The 19,061-nt window shown below is 38.0% G+C and overlaps 1 protein-coding gene across 1 annotated transcript; it reads right to left on the bottom strand.

The window, feature by feature from the left end:
- Positions 1-1,481: 1,481 nt before the first annotated feature.
- On the bottom strand, positions 1,482-18,703 carry SMIM8 (small integral membrane protein 8). Its single transcript, XM_001366869.3, has 3 exons — positions 18,554-18,703; positions 10,174-10,331; positions 1,482-6,628 (listed from the first exon to the last, which is right to left on the bottom strand). Exons 2-3 carry the CDS (start codon positions 10,306-10,308, stop codon positions 6,470-6,472), a joined length of 294 nt encoding a protein of 97 aa, XP_001366906.1. The 5' UTR covers positions 10,309-10,331; positions 18,554-18,703; the 3' UTR covers positions 1,482-6,469.
- Between the last annotated feature and the right edge of the window lie 358 nt (positions 18,704-19,061).

Here is a 19,061-nt window from a genome sequence, read left to right as displayed (position 1 = left end):
ATGTCAGGCCTTAAGTGAGGAAAACTCATCTTCCTGAGTGGAGTTCCAATCTGGCCTCATACACTTCCTAGCTATATGACCCTGAGTAAATCACTTAAATGTGTTTGCCTCAATTTCCTCATCTATAAAATGAGCCTGAGAAGGAAATGATAAACGACTCTAGTATCTTTGTCAAGAAAACCCCAGATGAGATCACAAGGAATTTTAGATTACCAAGGCATTTTTTCAATTAAAGTTTTGAAGAAATGAAGAATCCACAGTGTGAAGGACAAGCTAAGACTCAAGAATACCTTTAATTATTAGCCTAAGCTCCCAACCCTGGATTTCCACCAACAAGACATTCTATTTCTTGGCTCAACATTTTATCTTAATGTTCCCTATTACTGGAATTCTCCTCCTCAATTCCACCTACCAGTTTCTCCTGGCTCTAAGTTCCAACTAAAATCCCATCTCTGATAGTAAGGCTTTCTCAACCTCTTAATTTTAGTGCCTCCTAGTAAGCATGGCGGCAGTTTAGATATGGGACGCTTCCTCTCCTCAGCACCCACCAATATAGACTACCTCAAAAGACCAAAAAAAAAACAAAACCAAATTCATAAGAATGAAGGGACTCTACAGTAGGGTTCAGCATTGAAGGTACGTGGGATTTGGGCATTTCCACACTATAAGAGGGTGAAAAAGCTCCCACCCAAACATGAACTGATCTACCCTCCCCCACCCGACCTACAGAGCCAGAGTCAGAGCCAGAGCACACCAAAATCAGCAAGTGAGCAAAGGGCACCTTTAGAATGAGCAAGGGGCACCTGTAGGTCCTTGGGATCTAAGACCACCAAAGACCTACCCCTGAGAGCAGCTACACCTGAAACCCTGGTGGGCTGGGGAGCACAGACCTTGGGTACTCTCGAGAAGGAAGTGCAGAGAAGGGCAGTGAACAGTGGAGCCTGCGGAGATTCAAGAGCTTGCCTCAGGCAAAATCCTTGCTCCTTAACTCCATACACAGAGATCCTGCCCATCTCATTCAGATTTCTGACTAAAAAAGGAAGGAAAAACCTCCACAGTGATGGCAAATTGTGCAAAGGAGAAACAAATATCCTCCAAGAAAAAAAAATGAAATTTTTTATGGAGGAAAAACCCAGGCTACAGAGGAAATACAGGAGGAAATTCAAATTTTAGTGCCTCCCCTCTATTAACTATCCTTTTTGTCTGGTACATAATAGCTTATTTGTATATATATTTTTGTGGTTTCCATTATATGGTGAGCTCTCTGAGCTCAGGGACTGTCTTTTATCTTTTTGTATCCCCAGCATTAATTAGCACAGTCCCTAGCACAGTAGTAAGTGCTTAATAAATGTTCATTGATTGATACTGATTGACTGATTATCAGCTCTGTAATGTCTAGAAGACAAAAGCCTACCTAGTGTAAGAGTTACAATTTTGGGAAACTGAGGCAGGTAGAAATTAGTTTCTCTCAGCAAGGAGTATTATATTTTTAGAGGTTTATTGAAGATTAAAATATAAAGAAAATACAAGTAAGAAAGGCACGTGTCTAGACCCAAAGAGCCTATTCACAACCACTCACATCTTGCCTGCTAGGTGGAGAGCCAGACGTAGGAAAGAGGGCAGAGCCTTTTTACAACCAGATTAAATACCTCATCTCGCTCTCGGCCCAGGTGAGGTTACAAGGCATTCTGGGGAAGTGGAGCAAGGGCTTCTGGGGATTGAAGTCCTGGATTCAAGTCTCCATTTTTACATCCCTCCCATTTGATCCTCTGGGAAGAAGGACTTCCCCAAAGGATCATAAAAACATAATCAATTTAAAGATTACAATAATTTGAGGATAAGAGAAAAAAAAAGAACAAAACCAGTAACTGCTGGATGCATTGACAAAAAGCCAGTTAGGGGGCAGTCCCCTTTGGCATGAAAGTATACATACAAATAAATGTTCAATCAACTACACCCAAAGTTCATTTTTGTGCAGCTTGTGATCTAGAGGCTTCTTCATGGTGTCTTCTCCAACAGTTCAGTTTCTGGATTCAGAGAGGTAGCATCTTTCTTTACCTAAAATTCTTCTAAAAGGAATTTAAACTTTGCAATTTAAAATAATGACATTTTTTACATTCCCCCATTAAGAGGGTGATTGAAAAATACAGGATTACTTAGGGATGCATGGCTGAGATATGAGGTATATGAATCAATTGGTAAGAGAAATTAAAAAGACATCAGAAAATCCAAAAAAAAGAAAAAAGAAAATACTGGATGAAAATATAGACTATCAAAGTCTTATGTGTAAAAATTTTAAGTAAAAGAAAAATAAATCTATAACAGGTCCTTGAATCAGGGCCCAATCAAAACGATCTAAGCAATGATGCATTTACCCAGTCAGTAGCCAGGACTACAGAAATGTACCAAACTATGAAAGACAGAAAAGGGACCAGATTATAAAAGCCAAGTTGGAGCCAAGTTGGAGATACTTGGTAGAATGTGGAACAAGGAAGACCTGCCTTTAACACGTTAAAAAGCCACAACCTCAAACCCCAAACACGTTCAAGTCCTCTTTGTCTAGGCTCAAAATTACATCAATCCCACCAGGATTGGTTGGCCTCTTTGACCTTGTGCTCGATTGGCACTATGCAGTTAGCTTTGTGCTTCTTTGGCACTGTGCAATGGCACTTTTGTATATATCTTGTCCTGGAATCAGACAGAATCATTAAGCAAAGTTCCGTAATTTTTAAAAATAATTAGTGGCATCATTTTTATAGTCTCTAGCTTTTTGGGCATATATTGACAGATGTATTTTAAACTTATAGTACTGAAAAATCAAAAAGTTAAAGAAAATCGTAATGCTGGTGACATGTGCTTGAAATATAAAAAAGGAGAGAAAAAAATTTAAAAAACTGAAAAAGTATATTGCACATGCAAGAAAAAATATGATAAAAGTCTTTAAAAATTCAAAAATATAGCTTATAATCATTGACACACTGTGTCAGCTAAGAAAATATAGAATACAAGGCTTTCTCACCAAAAATGAGATCCATTTCTTCTTCATATCTGGCCATGATCCACTGTAAGTATGAGCAAATGAATTGAACAAGGTAACATTTTTCATTTTTAAAGAACAGTAGTACAAATATGTAGTTATCAATATCCCCAAAATTCTCAATAGCCCAATTAATTACAATAGCAAACAAACACACAATCATTTTTACACGAGTTGCTGTATGGCATTTAAAAGCCTATGAATTGATGGATATTTATCACAATTTTTACAAATGTAGCAATCTTTCAACCTTGGTGAATAAACATATTTTTAAACCAAGTAAAACTCATTTTGGGTTTAGAACATCATGAAAAAAATATCATTCTGACAGAAGTAAAGTAGTGAGCTGAAGAGTATAAATGAGAGGTGCTGCTTTTTTGGAGGCTTTTTAGGGGTACAAATGCCCTGAGATTAACTGCCCCAACTTCCATTCACATTTAGAAATGCGGGAAGGTTGGGGCTTATAAAATGTATTTTACTTCAGCTACTAGAATAGGCCTTACACCTCTTGTTAGGGGCAGGCAAAAATGATCAGAGATTGTTAAAAAAAATTCCAAAAATCATATTAAAAAAACCCTTAAAATCAGTTGAGATATTTAGCACATTAAATTTTCCAAAGGTTGTTATAGCAATTGTAACCAGTTCTGATGAAGTCCATCTATCCTCTATGTGACAATTTACAAAGTCAAAATAGGCTGTTTTTTTCCTATATGGGCTTAATTACAATGATATTTGTTCAATATAGTTATGGGGGAAAGCAACAGAATATAACAGTTAAACTCAGTACATTAAAATGATTCAGTGTAACAGAATAATATTGAATGCAGTAATATATGAATTTAAAATCACAAAGTTAAACGTTAAACAAAGCAAACAGTAAAATGCAATAGAATACAGAGACTTTTTATAAACCACTGGAGTCTTAAAATATATAACCTCCAGTCTTTTTAAAGTTCCTTGGGTTGTTATCCATTTAGATATCTATTGTCAGAAGGCAAATTGATAAGGGGTAAGCAATGAGGTCCAAGCAATCTACTCAGGGCCACACGGTGTGTCAGGCCAGATTTCAACCACAGACCTCCCGATCTCTGGGCCTGGCTCTCAGTCCACTGAGACACCCAGCCGCCTCCCCAAAGTTAGCTAAAAGGTTGTACAGAGCTGAATATCCTCCCTGATACACAGGTGAAGTCAATAAGAGGATCAATGCAATTAAAAGATATTCTTGTAAAATAGCCATACTTTTAAGTTCCTGTTCGTAAGTCTCTTTCTTCTCCTCTCCCTTTTCTCTCTCCCCTCCTATGATCTGCCCACGTGGTCAATACCCCCGTCCACATGGAGGCTTAGCCTAAGGGAAAATTACCCCATTTGTTACCAGCTGGTTTTTGATCCTGAAGAAACTGGGTCTGCTACCAGCAGCCTGGGTGATGAGCTGGCTGGGGTCAGGTGCATGGGTCTGGGGCGCAGAAACAGGCAGGCAGCGGCCAGCAGATGGCTGCAGGCAGGAACACAGGCAGGCAGGGCTGGGAGAGTGGGCACCAGGTGAGAATGGAGAGAACACCGGGGTGGGCAGGGCCGGGACAGGAACTCAGACAAGCAAGGCCGGGAGTCGGATTGGGCAGCCAGGGTGGGCAGGTGAGCTGCAATCTGGGTCAAACAGCAAACCGGTCTGGAGCGGGTGGCTACAGGCAGGAGCTGATCAAGATGGTTTTCTAAAACAAAGCTTCTTGGAGAAACGTGGCTTAACTCAGTGGATTGAGAGCCAGGCCTAGAGATGGGAGGTCCTAGGTTCAAATCTGGTCTCAGACACTTCCTAGCTGTGTGACCCTGGGAAAGTCACTTGACCCCCATTGCCTAGCCCTTACCACTCTTCTGCCTTGTAGCCAATACACAGTATTGACTCCAAGATGGAAGGTAAGGGTTTAAAAAAAAAAATTCTAGGCTAAAAAATTTGAGAAGTTCTCATCCAATCTAGTGGTCGCCATAATGATTAAAATTTTGGGAAACTGAGGCAGGTAGAAATTAGTTTTTCTCTGCAAGGAGTATTATATTTTTAGAGGTTTATTGAAGATTAAAATATAAAGAAAATTCAAGTAAGAGAGGCATGTGTCTAGGCCCAAAGAGCCTATTCACAACCACTCACATCTTGCCTGCTAGGTGGAGAGCCACATCTGCTCCCAAGCAGTCGTAGGAAAGAGGGAAGAGCCTTTTTACAACCAGATTAAATACCCCATCTTGCTCTTGGCCCAGGTGAGGTTACAAGGCATTCTGGGGAAGTGGAGCAAGGACTTCTGGGGATTGAAGTCCTGGATTCAACTCTCCATTTTTACACTAGGTACTTTCATTTACTTCCTAAATCCTTAGGGACTCATTCAAGTAACTTTCAGCAATAATCTTTCCCTAGTATATTTTCAACCAAAAAAAGGGAGGGGCATCAAGTGAAGAGGGCATCTATTTTGAAAGGTAACTTTCAGCAGCAAGAGTTCCACACTGGTGAAATCTGACTTTCACTGCTGCAAGTGAAATTGAAATGACATAATATATAATAGATAGCATTTATATGGCACTTTAAGGTTTAACAAAGGGCTTTACAAACAACATCTCATTTTATTCCCACAACAACCCTGGGAGATACATGCTTTTATTATCCCCATTCTATGGATGAGGAAACTGAGGAAGATATTGGCTAAGTGACTTGCTGAGGGTCACATAGCTAGGAAGTGTCTGAAGTTGGATTTAAACTTGTGTCTTCCAGAGCTCTATGCAATATGCCAATTGGCTATCTAATGTATTTTGCTTAGAAACTTGGTGAGTCCTCTCTCCTAGTTTTGCTACAAGGGACCATCTCTGGGCTCACTTTTACTTGTTGCAACATCTTAAAAACCTGATTGTAACACACCCATAGTTGAAATGAAGGGTAGGAAAAGAATCCACACCTACCTGAACAGATTTGTAAGTTTTAAAAAAGGTTTGAGATTTGGTTTTTCAATTCTTCAATTTCACCTACATATATGTTTCCCAATTCTTTAACTAATACTTCTTGCTAAATAAAAATGAATTATTTTGCACAGAGCAAAAAGAGCCAAACAGCTTTTGTTACAGTCTCTTTTTGATTTATTGAGAATACCAACCAAAGGTAACCATTTTTCCTTTATTTTTATTACACAGTTCAATGGAGATGACTGGCATTCTTATAAAAGTTTGCAAGAGTCTTGCTAGGAAGAAAATATTGAACTTTTTTTTTTGCATATGTAAAGGAAAGGGGACTGCAGCTATGAAAGACAGAATTTAATGAAGAAACCTGAATGCCAAACTGTTATGTTCTTTCCACATGAACATAAAATGCAGGATAATAAACATGATACCTGGTACATATAGTCTTTCATCTGAAGATCTGAGTCCTTACTATAGCTCTATCTGTAGTAATCAGCACTATTAATCCCATTTAGATGTTTTTCTTCTCATATATCTGGCTCCCCCACTGTCAATAACTTCATAAAGGTCCTTTTTATTTTCTTGAGTTGCATGTAGGTAACCAATGTAAGCCACGCAAAGTGTAAGTGTTATCATTCCAAAAACCATAACAGGTTTGTTCTGTCAAGGGAAAAAAAAAAGTATAACCTCATTAAGAATATTCATTTTCAGTGCTTTAGATATCTTGTACCACTCCTTTTGGCATGCGCAGTCATTATTATCAAGCTTATACAGCATTATAGCAATCTTTGTATCATTAACAATGATAATTTTTCAAAGATTATCTAGGGGTGGATATTCATTTTAGGGATGACTCAGGACCCTTGCAGTTGCTTTTTTCTTCTGTTGCCTGTTCCTTGGGTGCTTTGTCACTTGTTAAGGCCTCCACCACCAGTATTGGGCAGAGAGAAGCATGAGAGACTTCTGTCCTGGAATGGATGCTATAGTAGGAGTCAGAAGACCTCAGCTCCCTCCATGGGAAGCCTCCCTGGGTTTGTTTATAGCTTCCTCCTAGGTAAAATGAGAGGATTGCACTACAGGATCCCTGCAGTTCTTTTCTAGCTCTGAAACTCTATGAGAAAGAATTTAAATGCATAGGTTTTAATGGAAGTGGAGGTGAGGAATTGAGGGGCTGTGATTACATTAAGTGTCTGGGGATGTAACTCTACCCACAGTATATCTCTTCCCCTTTAATTAAAAAAAAAATTGAGAATTGGTCGTCCTTGCAAAGTGTCTTTATTTGTTAGGCATCTATTATGTACAAGGCAGTATAATGTAGTGTATAAAGAGCTGGGCTTAGAGTGAGGAAGATTAGATTCAAGTCTTCCTTCTAACACATATTAGTTGTGTGATCCTAGGCAAGTCATTTAAATCTCTTATTGGTCTTAGGCAACTCTTTAAAAATCTAAATTGCAGAGCAGGTACCAGCAGTACTAGAGAAAACTTCCTCATTAGCAGTTTGCTATATTAATGAAGACTCTAAGCTAGTTCAATAACATTCTCTGACCTCATGGAGCTTCTGGTCTAATGAGGGGATATGGCACATGCAAAAATAACTATAAAGGGGGCAGCAAAGTGGCTCAGAGAATTGAGAGCCAGGCCCAGAGACGAGAGGTCCTGGTTTCAAATCTAGCCTCAGACACTTCCTAGCTGTGTGAACCTGGGCAAGTCACTCAACCCTCATTGCCAAGCCCTTACTGCTCTGCCTTAGAATCAATACAAATAGATTCTAAGGCAGAAGGTAAAGGTTTTTAAAAAAGAACTATAAAGTGAAAGTTATTAATGTGGGATAAGGGAGGGAGATTTTTTAACTTAAGTTTTTTTTATCTGAAGACTCCATTGTCCACAACTAAAGAATCTTCACAATACCTAGCATTGAATACAGTGCCATACACATAGCATATACTTCACAGATATCTGCTGAATTTTAAATATTAAATTATTGGGGTAACTTCATTTTACAGCTGAGGAAATAATGGAAGTATTGAGAGGTTTAACAAAGGGTCTTAGGATCTTACAAGTTCTAGAGACCAGAGAGTTGCCCAAGACTCCAAAGCTTCTTCTTGGCCTGTATATTATGGACTCTCAAGCCTTGAACCCCTTTAGCATTTTTATATTGGGCAAAAAACTCCTCCTATTACATCAGTGCATTTAGCATTATTAAGAGGTAATGGATAAATTGAAAGAACTCCGGTATCTAGTCCATTAATCTAGCTATATTTGCCACACTATGAATTTAAAACTTCAAATTTCATTAACACAATGAAAAAAACATTTTCCCTAAAATGCTTTCCCTTTGAAACAGATGTTAAAAGGCAAACAACAAACTCTCAAGAATTTAAATTTGTTATTCTTGATTTTCTAAAAGCATTTCCCACATATAATGGAAAATATATTAGTTCAGAATGATTTTATACACTACCTATACTTAGGGACTAGACTGTAAGGTTTGACCTAATTGACTTCCAAGTATGTTATATTGGAGCCTGAATAACCAAAACACTAACCAGAGTTCAATATTTTTAAAAATGGTTATTGTTTTTACTAGAGCAATGTAAGCTGTCTCACAGTAGATTTTAATTTCTATTTTAAAATAGATAACTTTCATCAAATCAGCTCCTTCCTTTTTTAGTCATTGTGTTATGTACTTGGATTTAGAACAACCTAGATGTTTACTAGCTATATGACTATGGAGCAGTCACTTAACTCTTCTTTCTGAACTTCTATTTCCTAATCATAAAAATCATGATAATATTGGAATTATCTACTTTTCATCATGTAGTTAGGAAGTTTATAAAGTTAATAAACTGCACATTTCTATATAACTGGAATGAGGAAGGACTCAAATCATACCTCAGGTACTTAGTCATTTAATCTCTTAGCCTCAGTTTGCTTATCTTTAAAGTGGACATAATAAAATAGCACTTAACTAACAAAGTGGTGACCATCAAATATGTTGACATATGTAAAGCTTTCTGACAAATATAAAGAATTATATAAATGCTAGCGATTACTTTTAAAAAATAATATATATGTGAACTAAAATTGAGGCATGAGAATGCTTTAAGAATCACAGAATAGTAAAGTGGGAAATTATTTCATAGATCTTCTAGTCCAACCTAAAGTAGGAATTTCTTCTACTTCTTCATGACATATGGTCATCCAGCACCCCCACTTGAAGAGTGCTAGAGACAAGGGATTTAGTGCTCACCAAAGCAACCTATTCCATTTCCTTTGTACTGTTCTTATTATTAGAAACTTTTCCTTACATTAACCTGAAATCTCATTAACTCCCTTCCTGATGGCCCTTATTCTATCTTCTGGTCTCAGGATCTTATGATCACTGAAACAAGTAGGCTTGAACTCCAGGAAGAGAGTGGAAGGGAGATAAAAAATGCAATGATCTAAGTTTCTTTTAAATCTATACAGGTATATTAAGTAATATAAGTAGGGCAAAGTAAGGACAATTTTTCCTAAGGGATGAGATCTTATTTGGTTAACACTCTACTTGCTAGTATTAACTTGGGAATTTCAGGAGGCATTATTAGGTTATTATTTACAACATGAGAAAATTACTAGTGAAGGATTCACAAATTGTCTATTTTCCCTCTCATTCCAAAGTTCTAAGTCACAGCAATTTTTTTAAGTGATAGAAATGACAGGGAAAACAATTTTGTTTTTTTTTAAAAGATTACAAATTAAATATAATTTTCTATTATGATCCCCAAGATTGGTAAATATACTTACTTCATATAAATAATGAAAATTAAAGAATTTTCTTCCATTGGAACCCATTATTTATATACCCAAAGTCTTAACCAACATTAAATCACAATGAAAAATCAAATGACGTGGGGAAATGCAATGACTTCCTATTTCCTGAGGTTATGTTAGAATAAAAACATATACTTTTGGGGGAAGCTGGGTAGCTCAGTGGATTGAGAGCCAGTCCTAGAGATGGGAGGTCCTAGGTTCAAACCTGGCCTCAGCCATTTCCCAGCTGTGTGACCCTGGGCAAGTCACTTGACCTCCATTGCCTAGCCCTTACCACTCTTCTGCCTTGGAGCCAATACACAGTATTGACTCCAAGATGGAAGGTAAGGGTTTAAAAAAAATAAAAAATAAAAAAACATATACTTTTAATTGCTTTTGTATATATTTCTTACAGGTTTAATGAAAAGCTCTGGATTCACGGCTCGAAATAAGGTGGTTGTGCGGGTCCCCCTGAGTCCTGGGATTCGAGAGTCTTTCTCTTTGAGTGGTTCATTTTTAAAGGTTGGGGGCTCAGGTGCTGAAGACATCTTGATTAAAGATGATTTATTACCTAAAGACAAAATAAAAGACTTTTTCTTCATAACTGTTTCCTTGTTTAACTGTCCTTTGAAATAATTTTATTACAAAGACTTTTACTTTTAATTCTTTATTCTGGTATAGTCTTAGTTTCAATTATTCTTAATTCACACACCGTATGTACAGTATATGATGCTATATTTTTAAAATCAGTTTTTAATTATTTTATTATTCTCCACAAACAACAGATATCTGGAGAAGTAACTGCACTGTTACTTAACTGTTATAAAGTCAAGGCCCAATAACTTGAGTCACATTTACTCTTGTTATACCTTAGGCATGCTAACAGCATATAAAAGTTAATGTATTAAGTGCCATCCATCTTCTTCCATTCATCTTTCAAGTTTCTCAAACCCATTCCCATACCCACACTCCCTGAGCAAACAGAATATTTCTTTAACGTCTACTCTCAAGCTCACTGGTCCCTAATAGAATCCACTGTGCTTTCCTGTTTGCAGGACTCAAGTTAATTGCTTCTCTTTTCTCCCCAATCTACAACCTAGGAACTACTGCCATTGTGCTTTCTAGATGGGCATGATCTATCTTTCCATTCAATTTAACCACTGGGTTCCTCCTAGTCTTTCTTCATTTCCAAGTTTCCTCTCACTCTCTTTCTGCTCCTGCACGTCTTTCAATTTTCTCCCACTTACAACTGCGTGTCTTGCTTCTTTTAACATCATTGTCAACCTTTGGAAAGCTTTGTTTTCCCTTCTGGAATTATTAGGCCAAGGCTGACTTGCCATTCCTGCCATCTAGTGGCCAAAAAAGCTCTTTACATGCTCTGAAAACTTCTAGGGGGTGGTTTTTAAGCTGAAATTTCATTTTGTTGTACAGAAAAATTATGAAATTAAGACTTAAAGAGTCATTTTTATATTCTGACAGATTTCTTATTAAGTCTGATTACAATAAACACTCTTTATTAATCCAGTCGTTTTTACAGACTCCACAGACAACAATTCCACATTTTATTTAATATAGAGCAAATCCATCCACATTTTTTAAAAACTAGCTTGTGTTACACTGGTCACTAAATATTTTTCGATGCCACTTAATTGTGAGAATATTTCATCAGAAACATCTGTTCGAGTAGAAAAATAACATCTTAGGCTTTCAACACTTGCTATGGCTTCTGAAAGAGTCACAGGTGGTCGGGCATCCATTTCTTCAGCCCTATCATGTTCATCATCACTTTGGGGTTCCATTTTAACATTAGTAAGCACACTTTCAATAATTTCTATGTCCTTTGTCTCTTGAGAAACAATTAGATTGTTATCTGCAGCAACAAAATCTTCAAAATCAAATTGTTCTGGGACACAAGGGGCAGTAGCTATTGAGTGCCATATTTTTTCAAATACTTCATTTGGCTTGGGATCTTCTTCCAAGTCCATACCAGGTGATTCCATTGGGATCATACCAGTTTTCTGCCAGGATTTCACTACTGTAGAGGGCTCTATAGACCACCAGGCTTCAGCAATCTTGTCAATGGCTTGTTCCATATTCATTTTTCTCTTGGTAATCCAGATCGAGAAAAAGTTATTTCAGTAGTTGGCTTCTGTAGTGAGCTTTCATTGTGTGTACTATGCCCCAATCCAAAGGTTGCAAAATGGCTATGCAGTTCATTGGTAGAAACTCAATTCAGACATGTTCTAAGGGTGGAATTGTGTGGTGGGCAGAGCAATTGTCAATTAACATGAGAATATTGCGTTTCGCTCCTTTCATCCTCACATCAACTTATATCAGCCACTCATTAAATAAATCTTGTGTCATTCGAGCATGTGTATTGGCTTGGTAGTCACACAGGAGCAAATGGACATTCCTAAAGCAACGTGGCTTAGCTGACTTGCCAATGATAAGAGGTTTCATCTTTTCAGTCCATGAAGCATTGCAACAGAATAGAGCTGTCAATCTTTGTTTGCCTCCTTTACAAATATTACTTTTGGATGAGAGTATATGATGAGGCAACAACTGATAAAGCATACCTGTTTCATCAGCATTAAAAATATCAAGGCTGTAGTCAGCAATTGGCTTTTTAATTTCTCCTGCATGTAAATCTTTTCCACAGGAGCGATATTCTCTTCATTACAGACTACTTTTGATACAATTCCATACCATGCACGAAATCTGTTCAGCCAGCCTACACTTGCTTGAAACTCATCATGACCCAGAAGGCTAGCAAAGTCCAGGGCCTTTTGCTAAACAAGTGGGCCACTGATGGAGGCCATTCCTTGCTCAGATATCTTGATACGTGCAAACACTGCTGAGTGCTACATTTTTATACAAATACATTTTACATTACATAGAAAGTGCTACATTTTTAGGCTGTAAGAACACTTTCAAGATTAATCGAGCAAGCAATAATAATTTATTAAGCACCTTCTGTGAAGAGATCTGCCAAATTAGAAAGGCTATATAATGTCTGCAAAGGTAAAAGGAGAAGTACTCACCCTAACAAAATTAAAGTTTCTTGAAATACTGAAATATCCCATGTATAAGCACCAGATGTCACAAAGGCATTTCTCATCTCTTGTTTAGTTTGTTTCAATCATGTCTCTTTGTGACTCCATTTGGGGTTTTCTTGAAAGATACTGGAGTGATTTGTCATTTCCTTCTACAGCTCATTTAACAGTTGGGGAAACTGAGGCAAACAGGGGTTAAGTGCCTTGCCCAGGGTCACAAAAATAGTAAGTGTCTGAAGCCAGATAAACTCATTTCATGTCTGGCATTCTAGCCACTGTGCCACCTAGCTGCCCCTTTCTGAGCTCTGCTGATTCTAATTATTTTGAAACTCATTGACCCTCAACTAGACTTTTACAACTATCTCCAAATTTATTTCCCTTCTTCAAGTCTCTCCCCTCTCAGTCATCCAGATAGATACCAAAGTGAAGTTCCTCAAACACAGGCCTATGTCACTATCCCACTCAGTAAACTCCCTATTGCCTCTACAATAAAATATGAACTCCTCCCTTTATTGTTTAAAATCCTTCTCAACCTGGTCCTAACTTACCTTTCCAGCCCTGCTATACATTATTCCACTTTCCACCCATTATGATTCAACAAGCATTCTCTTTTGTTTGACATATATAGCACTCTACACTCATGGTGGTAAACCAACAGCACATATGCCAAAGATGGCACACAGCCTCTCTGTGGGCACACACATACACTGTCACCCCCAGAGTTAGTTACTAAAAAAGGTAGTGGGACTTCAGTGGAGCTGCTTCTTTCCCCCTCTCCACCTCCCTCCGCTGAATGGGGTAAAGGAGGGAGGCACTGGGGGTGGGGGGAGGCAGCACATAGCCTGGGGTAGGGCATGGCACATGGTCTCTAAAAGGTTCACCATCACTGTTCTACACTCTTGCACTATCTGACATGATTTTAATGTAATTCTTCCTCAGCTCTTCTTCCCAGAATCTCTCTTCTTTGATGATTTGGTTCAAACACCATCAGATAGATGAAATGTTTCTTGCCATTTTGCCACACATCTACATATTCACTAGTTAACTCTCCCACTGAATGTAAATGGCCTTGAGGCTAAAGACTATTTCAATCTTTGTATTTGTACCCCTGAGTACCTAGCATAGTGCCTTACCCAAAGTAGATGCTTAATAAATGCTTGACTGATGATGAACAGTGGGCACTAAACAAAAGCTTGTTTTATAGTGAACAACTACCAAAAGCAAAAAAGATTTTTTTCATTCACTCATCTGTTAACAATTTATTTAATTTCTACTGTGTATATATATCTCTTGGGACCTTAATATATACATATAAACATATATTTCTATGTATATAATAAGTAGTAGGAATCAGGAAAGAGACTCAGAACAAATATTATTGTCAAATATGGCCTCTGGGCATCATAGAAAAGCTAGTTCTGGATAGAGCCATAGGCCTGGAGTTGGAAGGACCTATGTTCAAATTTGACCTCATACTTCTTAGGTGTGTGACTCTGGGCAAGTCACTTAACCCACCATTGCCTAGCCCTTGTTGTTCTTCTGTCTTAGATTTCATACTAAGAAGGTAAGGGTTAAAAAAAAAAGGTATCTCTGATCTTTCAAAGGTAATGAAAACAACTTTTTATTATTATTATTTATTTATTTATTTATTTATTTATTTAAACACTTTCCTTCCATCTTGGAATCAATACTATATATTGGTTCCAAGGCAGAAGAGTGGTAAGATCTAGGCAATGGGGGTTAAGTGACTTGCCCAGGGTCACACAGCTGGGAAGTGTCTGAGGTCAGACTTGAACCTAGGACCTCCCATCTCTAGGCCTGGCTCTCAATCCACTGAGTTACCCCGCTGCCCCCAAGACAGCTTTTGAGTAAGAACAATCATATATCCTTAGGATTCTAAAACATTAATCAGTCCTAAAAGACTCCTTAGAGACCATCTAGTATGAGATGAGGTGAGACAGTTCATTGAAATGACTTGCTCTGAGTCACTGACAGAGACAAGCCAAGAGTACCAGGCTTTTTTTTCTGTCTACACACCACTTCAAGGTTTTCAAAATTCCACAAAAAATAAAAAGCAGATTTTTTTTCTTTTAAGTACTTAAGGCTTTTCTAAACAGCTAAGGAGAGTACAAGAATTTCAAGGACTAATGGCTAGTAGTATTTCACTGTGAAATTTATTCACTTATTCAAGTAATTAAGATGTGAATTTTATAAACAATTTATCTGATTGACCTACTCACTTCAGATATTTCTCAACTTTTGCCTTTTCCTTCTCCTCTTCTTTTGCCATTTTCTTCTTTTCCTACTCCATTAACTGACAATAATATTGATATATGTGTAAAAATGAGGTTTTTTTTTTGTTAAATCCTCTTCTAGTGCCTTTGCATGGTGTGAAGACCATCCTGGATTCTGAATAGCAATCTACAGTAATAGATCACAGGCTCTGACAAGAATTCTACAAATCTAGAAATAGATAGGAGACATGGAATATCAGCAGAAGACTGGTTAAGATGTGAAGATTTGGGGGCACTGAAAATTATGAAGACTATCTTTTAAGGTGTGACAGGCCTACTATCTGTTTTGATGAAAGAAGTATAAAAACCAAAGAATTTCAGGTTGTTCTGAAGTTCTGAAGTATTTGTTGAAAGGAGCTAAATATTCTCTTTTCCTAATTTTAAAAGCCGATAAGTGAAATACACAATTTATATTTTCCTTAAAAACAGCAATAACTCTACTAAATTGCTTTTTATTTGCTGTGCCCATTTATTGACAGCTTATCTCTGAGTCCCTTAGGATTCTACTGAAAAAAAATGTTTCCCACTCCTGCATTTTTAGGGGGGGGGGTTCTCCATTTTCACATCTGCCCTCTAATGGAACAACAAAAAAAAGCCAGTTAAGGAATATGGAGAAACACCAAGGGTCTTAGATAATACATGTGTGAATAAACTGGAACTGGTTGTACTGGGAACTTTGTTTTCATAGTTTAAGATCTCCTCTCTCCTTACAGAACCACACCACAATATTAAAGTTAATATTGACTGAATATTTGGCTGATGACATTAAAAATCATTTTGACATAAAATTGGCAGAAGTGTAAAGATATGTAGGAAAAGTAGGTCAATATAGTAAGACTCTAGGTAGCATTTTTTGAGAAAACATTCTATATATAAACATCTTAAGGAAAGACAAATCAATATGGACGTAAAAATAATGGCAATGAAATTTCAATAAAAGTGCAATATTTTAGAATTTTAGTTTCCCTTTCTTTCTATGCTACAACAACTTTATAATTTTTTTAACAAAAATACTTGAAAGTCTAGAATTTTTGAAAAATACCTTAGAAGATAATTATTATTAGCTCATATGTTTATGAGCTGTTAAAAGTTCAAGAGTGGTAAAATAGAATACAGGGTGGATCCCAGAATCAAGAAGACATGATTCAAAATATTCTTCTGACATATACTAGCTATGGAACCCTAGACAAGTCACTTAAGCTTTAACTCTGAGAGGCAATTCTCTTAGACCATTAATTAAGAGATTGTAGCATAATTGCATAGGTGGAAGCAATTTTTTCACCTGGAGATCAAATCATAGGACCAGAAAAGTATCATAGAACCAATCACAAATCTAAAGCTGGAAGGGGCTGGCCTTAAAAGTCATAGAGGCAAGGCACTTTAAAAGTCATCTAGTTTGACCTCTTCATTTTATAAATGAAGGCCCAGAGAGATTAAGTTATTTTCCTCAAAGTCACAAAGACTATTTGGCAGAACTATGATTCAAAATTTAATTTCTGTGTTTTTTCCACAGTTCATGTCCTTAATTGAAATTGTCAACACATCCAATCCTTTTTCAGATGATACATTATTTTTTTAATATTAACAGAAAACTATCTTCTTTTTATTTACCTTACTACATCTAAAGAAATAATGCTCCTTTTGAAATGATTAATGAATAACAATGACTATTATAGGAAACCTGATGACAGAAGATTAATACCTTCAATTTATCTTCAATATTCTATTTTACAATGTGCAGGGATTCAGAGACAACCATTAGTAAAGTTTATTATTGGGCTGACATTATAAAAGAGACAATTCTTAATGGAAGGAAGCATCCAACAGGAAAAGAATCATACATTAATGCAGCATGGAAAAATACAGCTTCTGGGCTTTAATGCTACAAAATTACACAAATCACATCTTTTGTGATAAGTTTTCAAGACTGTCCTCACTTGAGAGGGGAAGATTGATACATCTAGCCTCCAAAATCTCTCATACAGCTTAGAGTAGTTATGTGGTTAGTAAACAGATGGTCATACTCCATTATGTTATGCACTGCTAGTAGGCAAGCCTTTAGCAGTGGGTTGTGTACTTTTCTGAGCCTTTCAAGGCTATTCCAATGTGAGAGCACCAGGGTGAGCGAGTCAGGCATTCCTAGAATCTGGATGTGAAGGGAAATGGTATCCATATGTAAGGGAGTTTTAGAAAAGTTAAAATTTGATGTCCAAGGGTAATATGTGTCATCAGATGTGGGGAGAGGAAAAAGGGGGCTGAATTGGTTAAAGGTAAGGAAGGTGCCTAAGATATGTGTGTTTATGTGTTAGTAACAATATAACAAAATAACATATACAGTAGAGCTAGAGACCTTAAGGATCATCAGATTTGGGAACAGAGAAACAAAAAAGCTGTAGGTGTACAGGATGGCTACTAACCAGAAGACAGAGGACAGTGGAACGAGGAGAGCATAGGAAAAAAAAAGGATGATTGAAGAAAGTAGGAGGAGAGTAGAAAAGGATGAAAGAGAAGAGGAAGAGGAAACCAGAGGCCCAAGAATTGGAAGAAGAGGATAAAGGAGAAAAAGAATTATATAAGGGATAAAGTAGAGGAGAAAGGAAAAAGGAAGATGATATTAAATGGAAAAGAGAAGTGAGAGACTGGAGGAAGGAGGAGGAGACAAAGGAAGAGTTGAAGGAGGATTTTGGAGGGGACAAGGGATTAAGAAGGAGGGGAAAAGAAGGAAGATAGTGGAAAGGAGGAATATATGGAGGAAAGACGAGGAACAATAAACAATAAAACGGAGGAAGGTGAATGGAAGAAGGTGGTAGAGGAAGAGGAAAATGGAGGGAGGAGAGTAGAAGGAGAAAGAGGGACACGATGACAGACAGGAATGGAAAGAATAGAAAAGGGAAGAAAGATAAGGAAGCCTTGTGGAGGAGGGAAGAGAAGAGAAAATGGAGAAAGATGAAGAGCAGGGGGAAAGTGGGTACAGAGAAGAGAAGGAATTGTGGAAGGAAGATGATAGAGGGAGGAGAGTAGAGGTGGGGTGGAAGAACCTGAATCATGGAAGGGGAGTGGGATTGTAAGGGAGGAGGAAAAGCGATCTGGAAGAAGAGAAGGAAAGGAGGAAGAAAGAAGGAAGAAATGGAAAGAGAAAGAAAGGGAGGAGAAAAAAGAGAAGGGAGGAAGGAGAAGGGAGTAAAGAGAAGAAAAAGGGTAGAAGGAAAGAAAGGAAGGAGGGGTAGGAAGAGGAGGGGAAAAGGTAAAGGAAGAGGGAGAGGAGACAAGGGAAGGGGGAGAGAGGGGAGGGCAAGAGGGAGGAGCTGGGTGCGGGTCTCGACATTTGCATGCCTGGGGGTGAATATGGGGGCGCTACCGATCCCCAGTCCGGGCCAGGCTGCCTGACCCTCATACCCCGAAGGGTTTCCTCGCTGGCGCCACCGTCCTCTGGCCGCCTCGCTCACCTTCTGCTGGGGCCTGCGCTTCTCAGGTTCCTGTCCTTCCAGGCTCCTGCAGTTGCCGCCGAGAAAGAGAAAGCAGCGCCGCGGCCTCCTTCAGCCCGGAGCACAGCCACCGCCAGCGACCTCTGCCGTCCGGGAGGCCGCAGTGGTTTGGGCGTGAGACAGCGGGACTGAGCGGGGAAGGGCGGGGCGGGCCCCATTAGACTCGAGACGGTAAAGGGCGCCACCTCTAGCTTCCCTCATACCTTCACTGAGTCTAGTAATTACCTCCTCAGGAGTTCCCCTATAACAGTTAAATCACTGGTTCAAGCCAAATTTTTAAAAAATAAATTAGGATAATTCTATTTTATACCTAAAAATAAAATTTAATTTAAAAAATAAAATTTAAATTAAAAATAATAATAAAAAGAATGCCAGGTACCGTTCTAGGCTTGGGTGCTAGGCTAAAAAGATGAAGGTTGTCTGGGAGTGGGTAAATAATCGGCACAAAAATAAATGCAAAATAACAAGG

The sequence above is a fragment of the Monodelphis domestica genome, chromosome 2 (genome assembly GCF_027887165.1).
Source record: "Monodelphis domestica isolate mMonDom1 chromosome 2, mMonDom1.pri, whole genome shotgun sequence".
NCBI classification, from domain to species: Eukaryota; Metazoa; Chordata; class Mammalia; order Didelphimorphia; family Didelphidae; genus Monodelphis; species Monodelphis domestica.
This window is presented reverse-complemented; position numbering and strand designations above follow the sequence as displayed.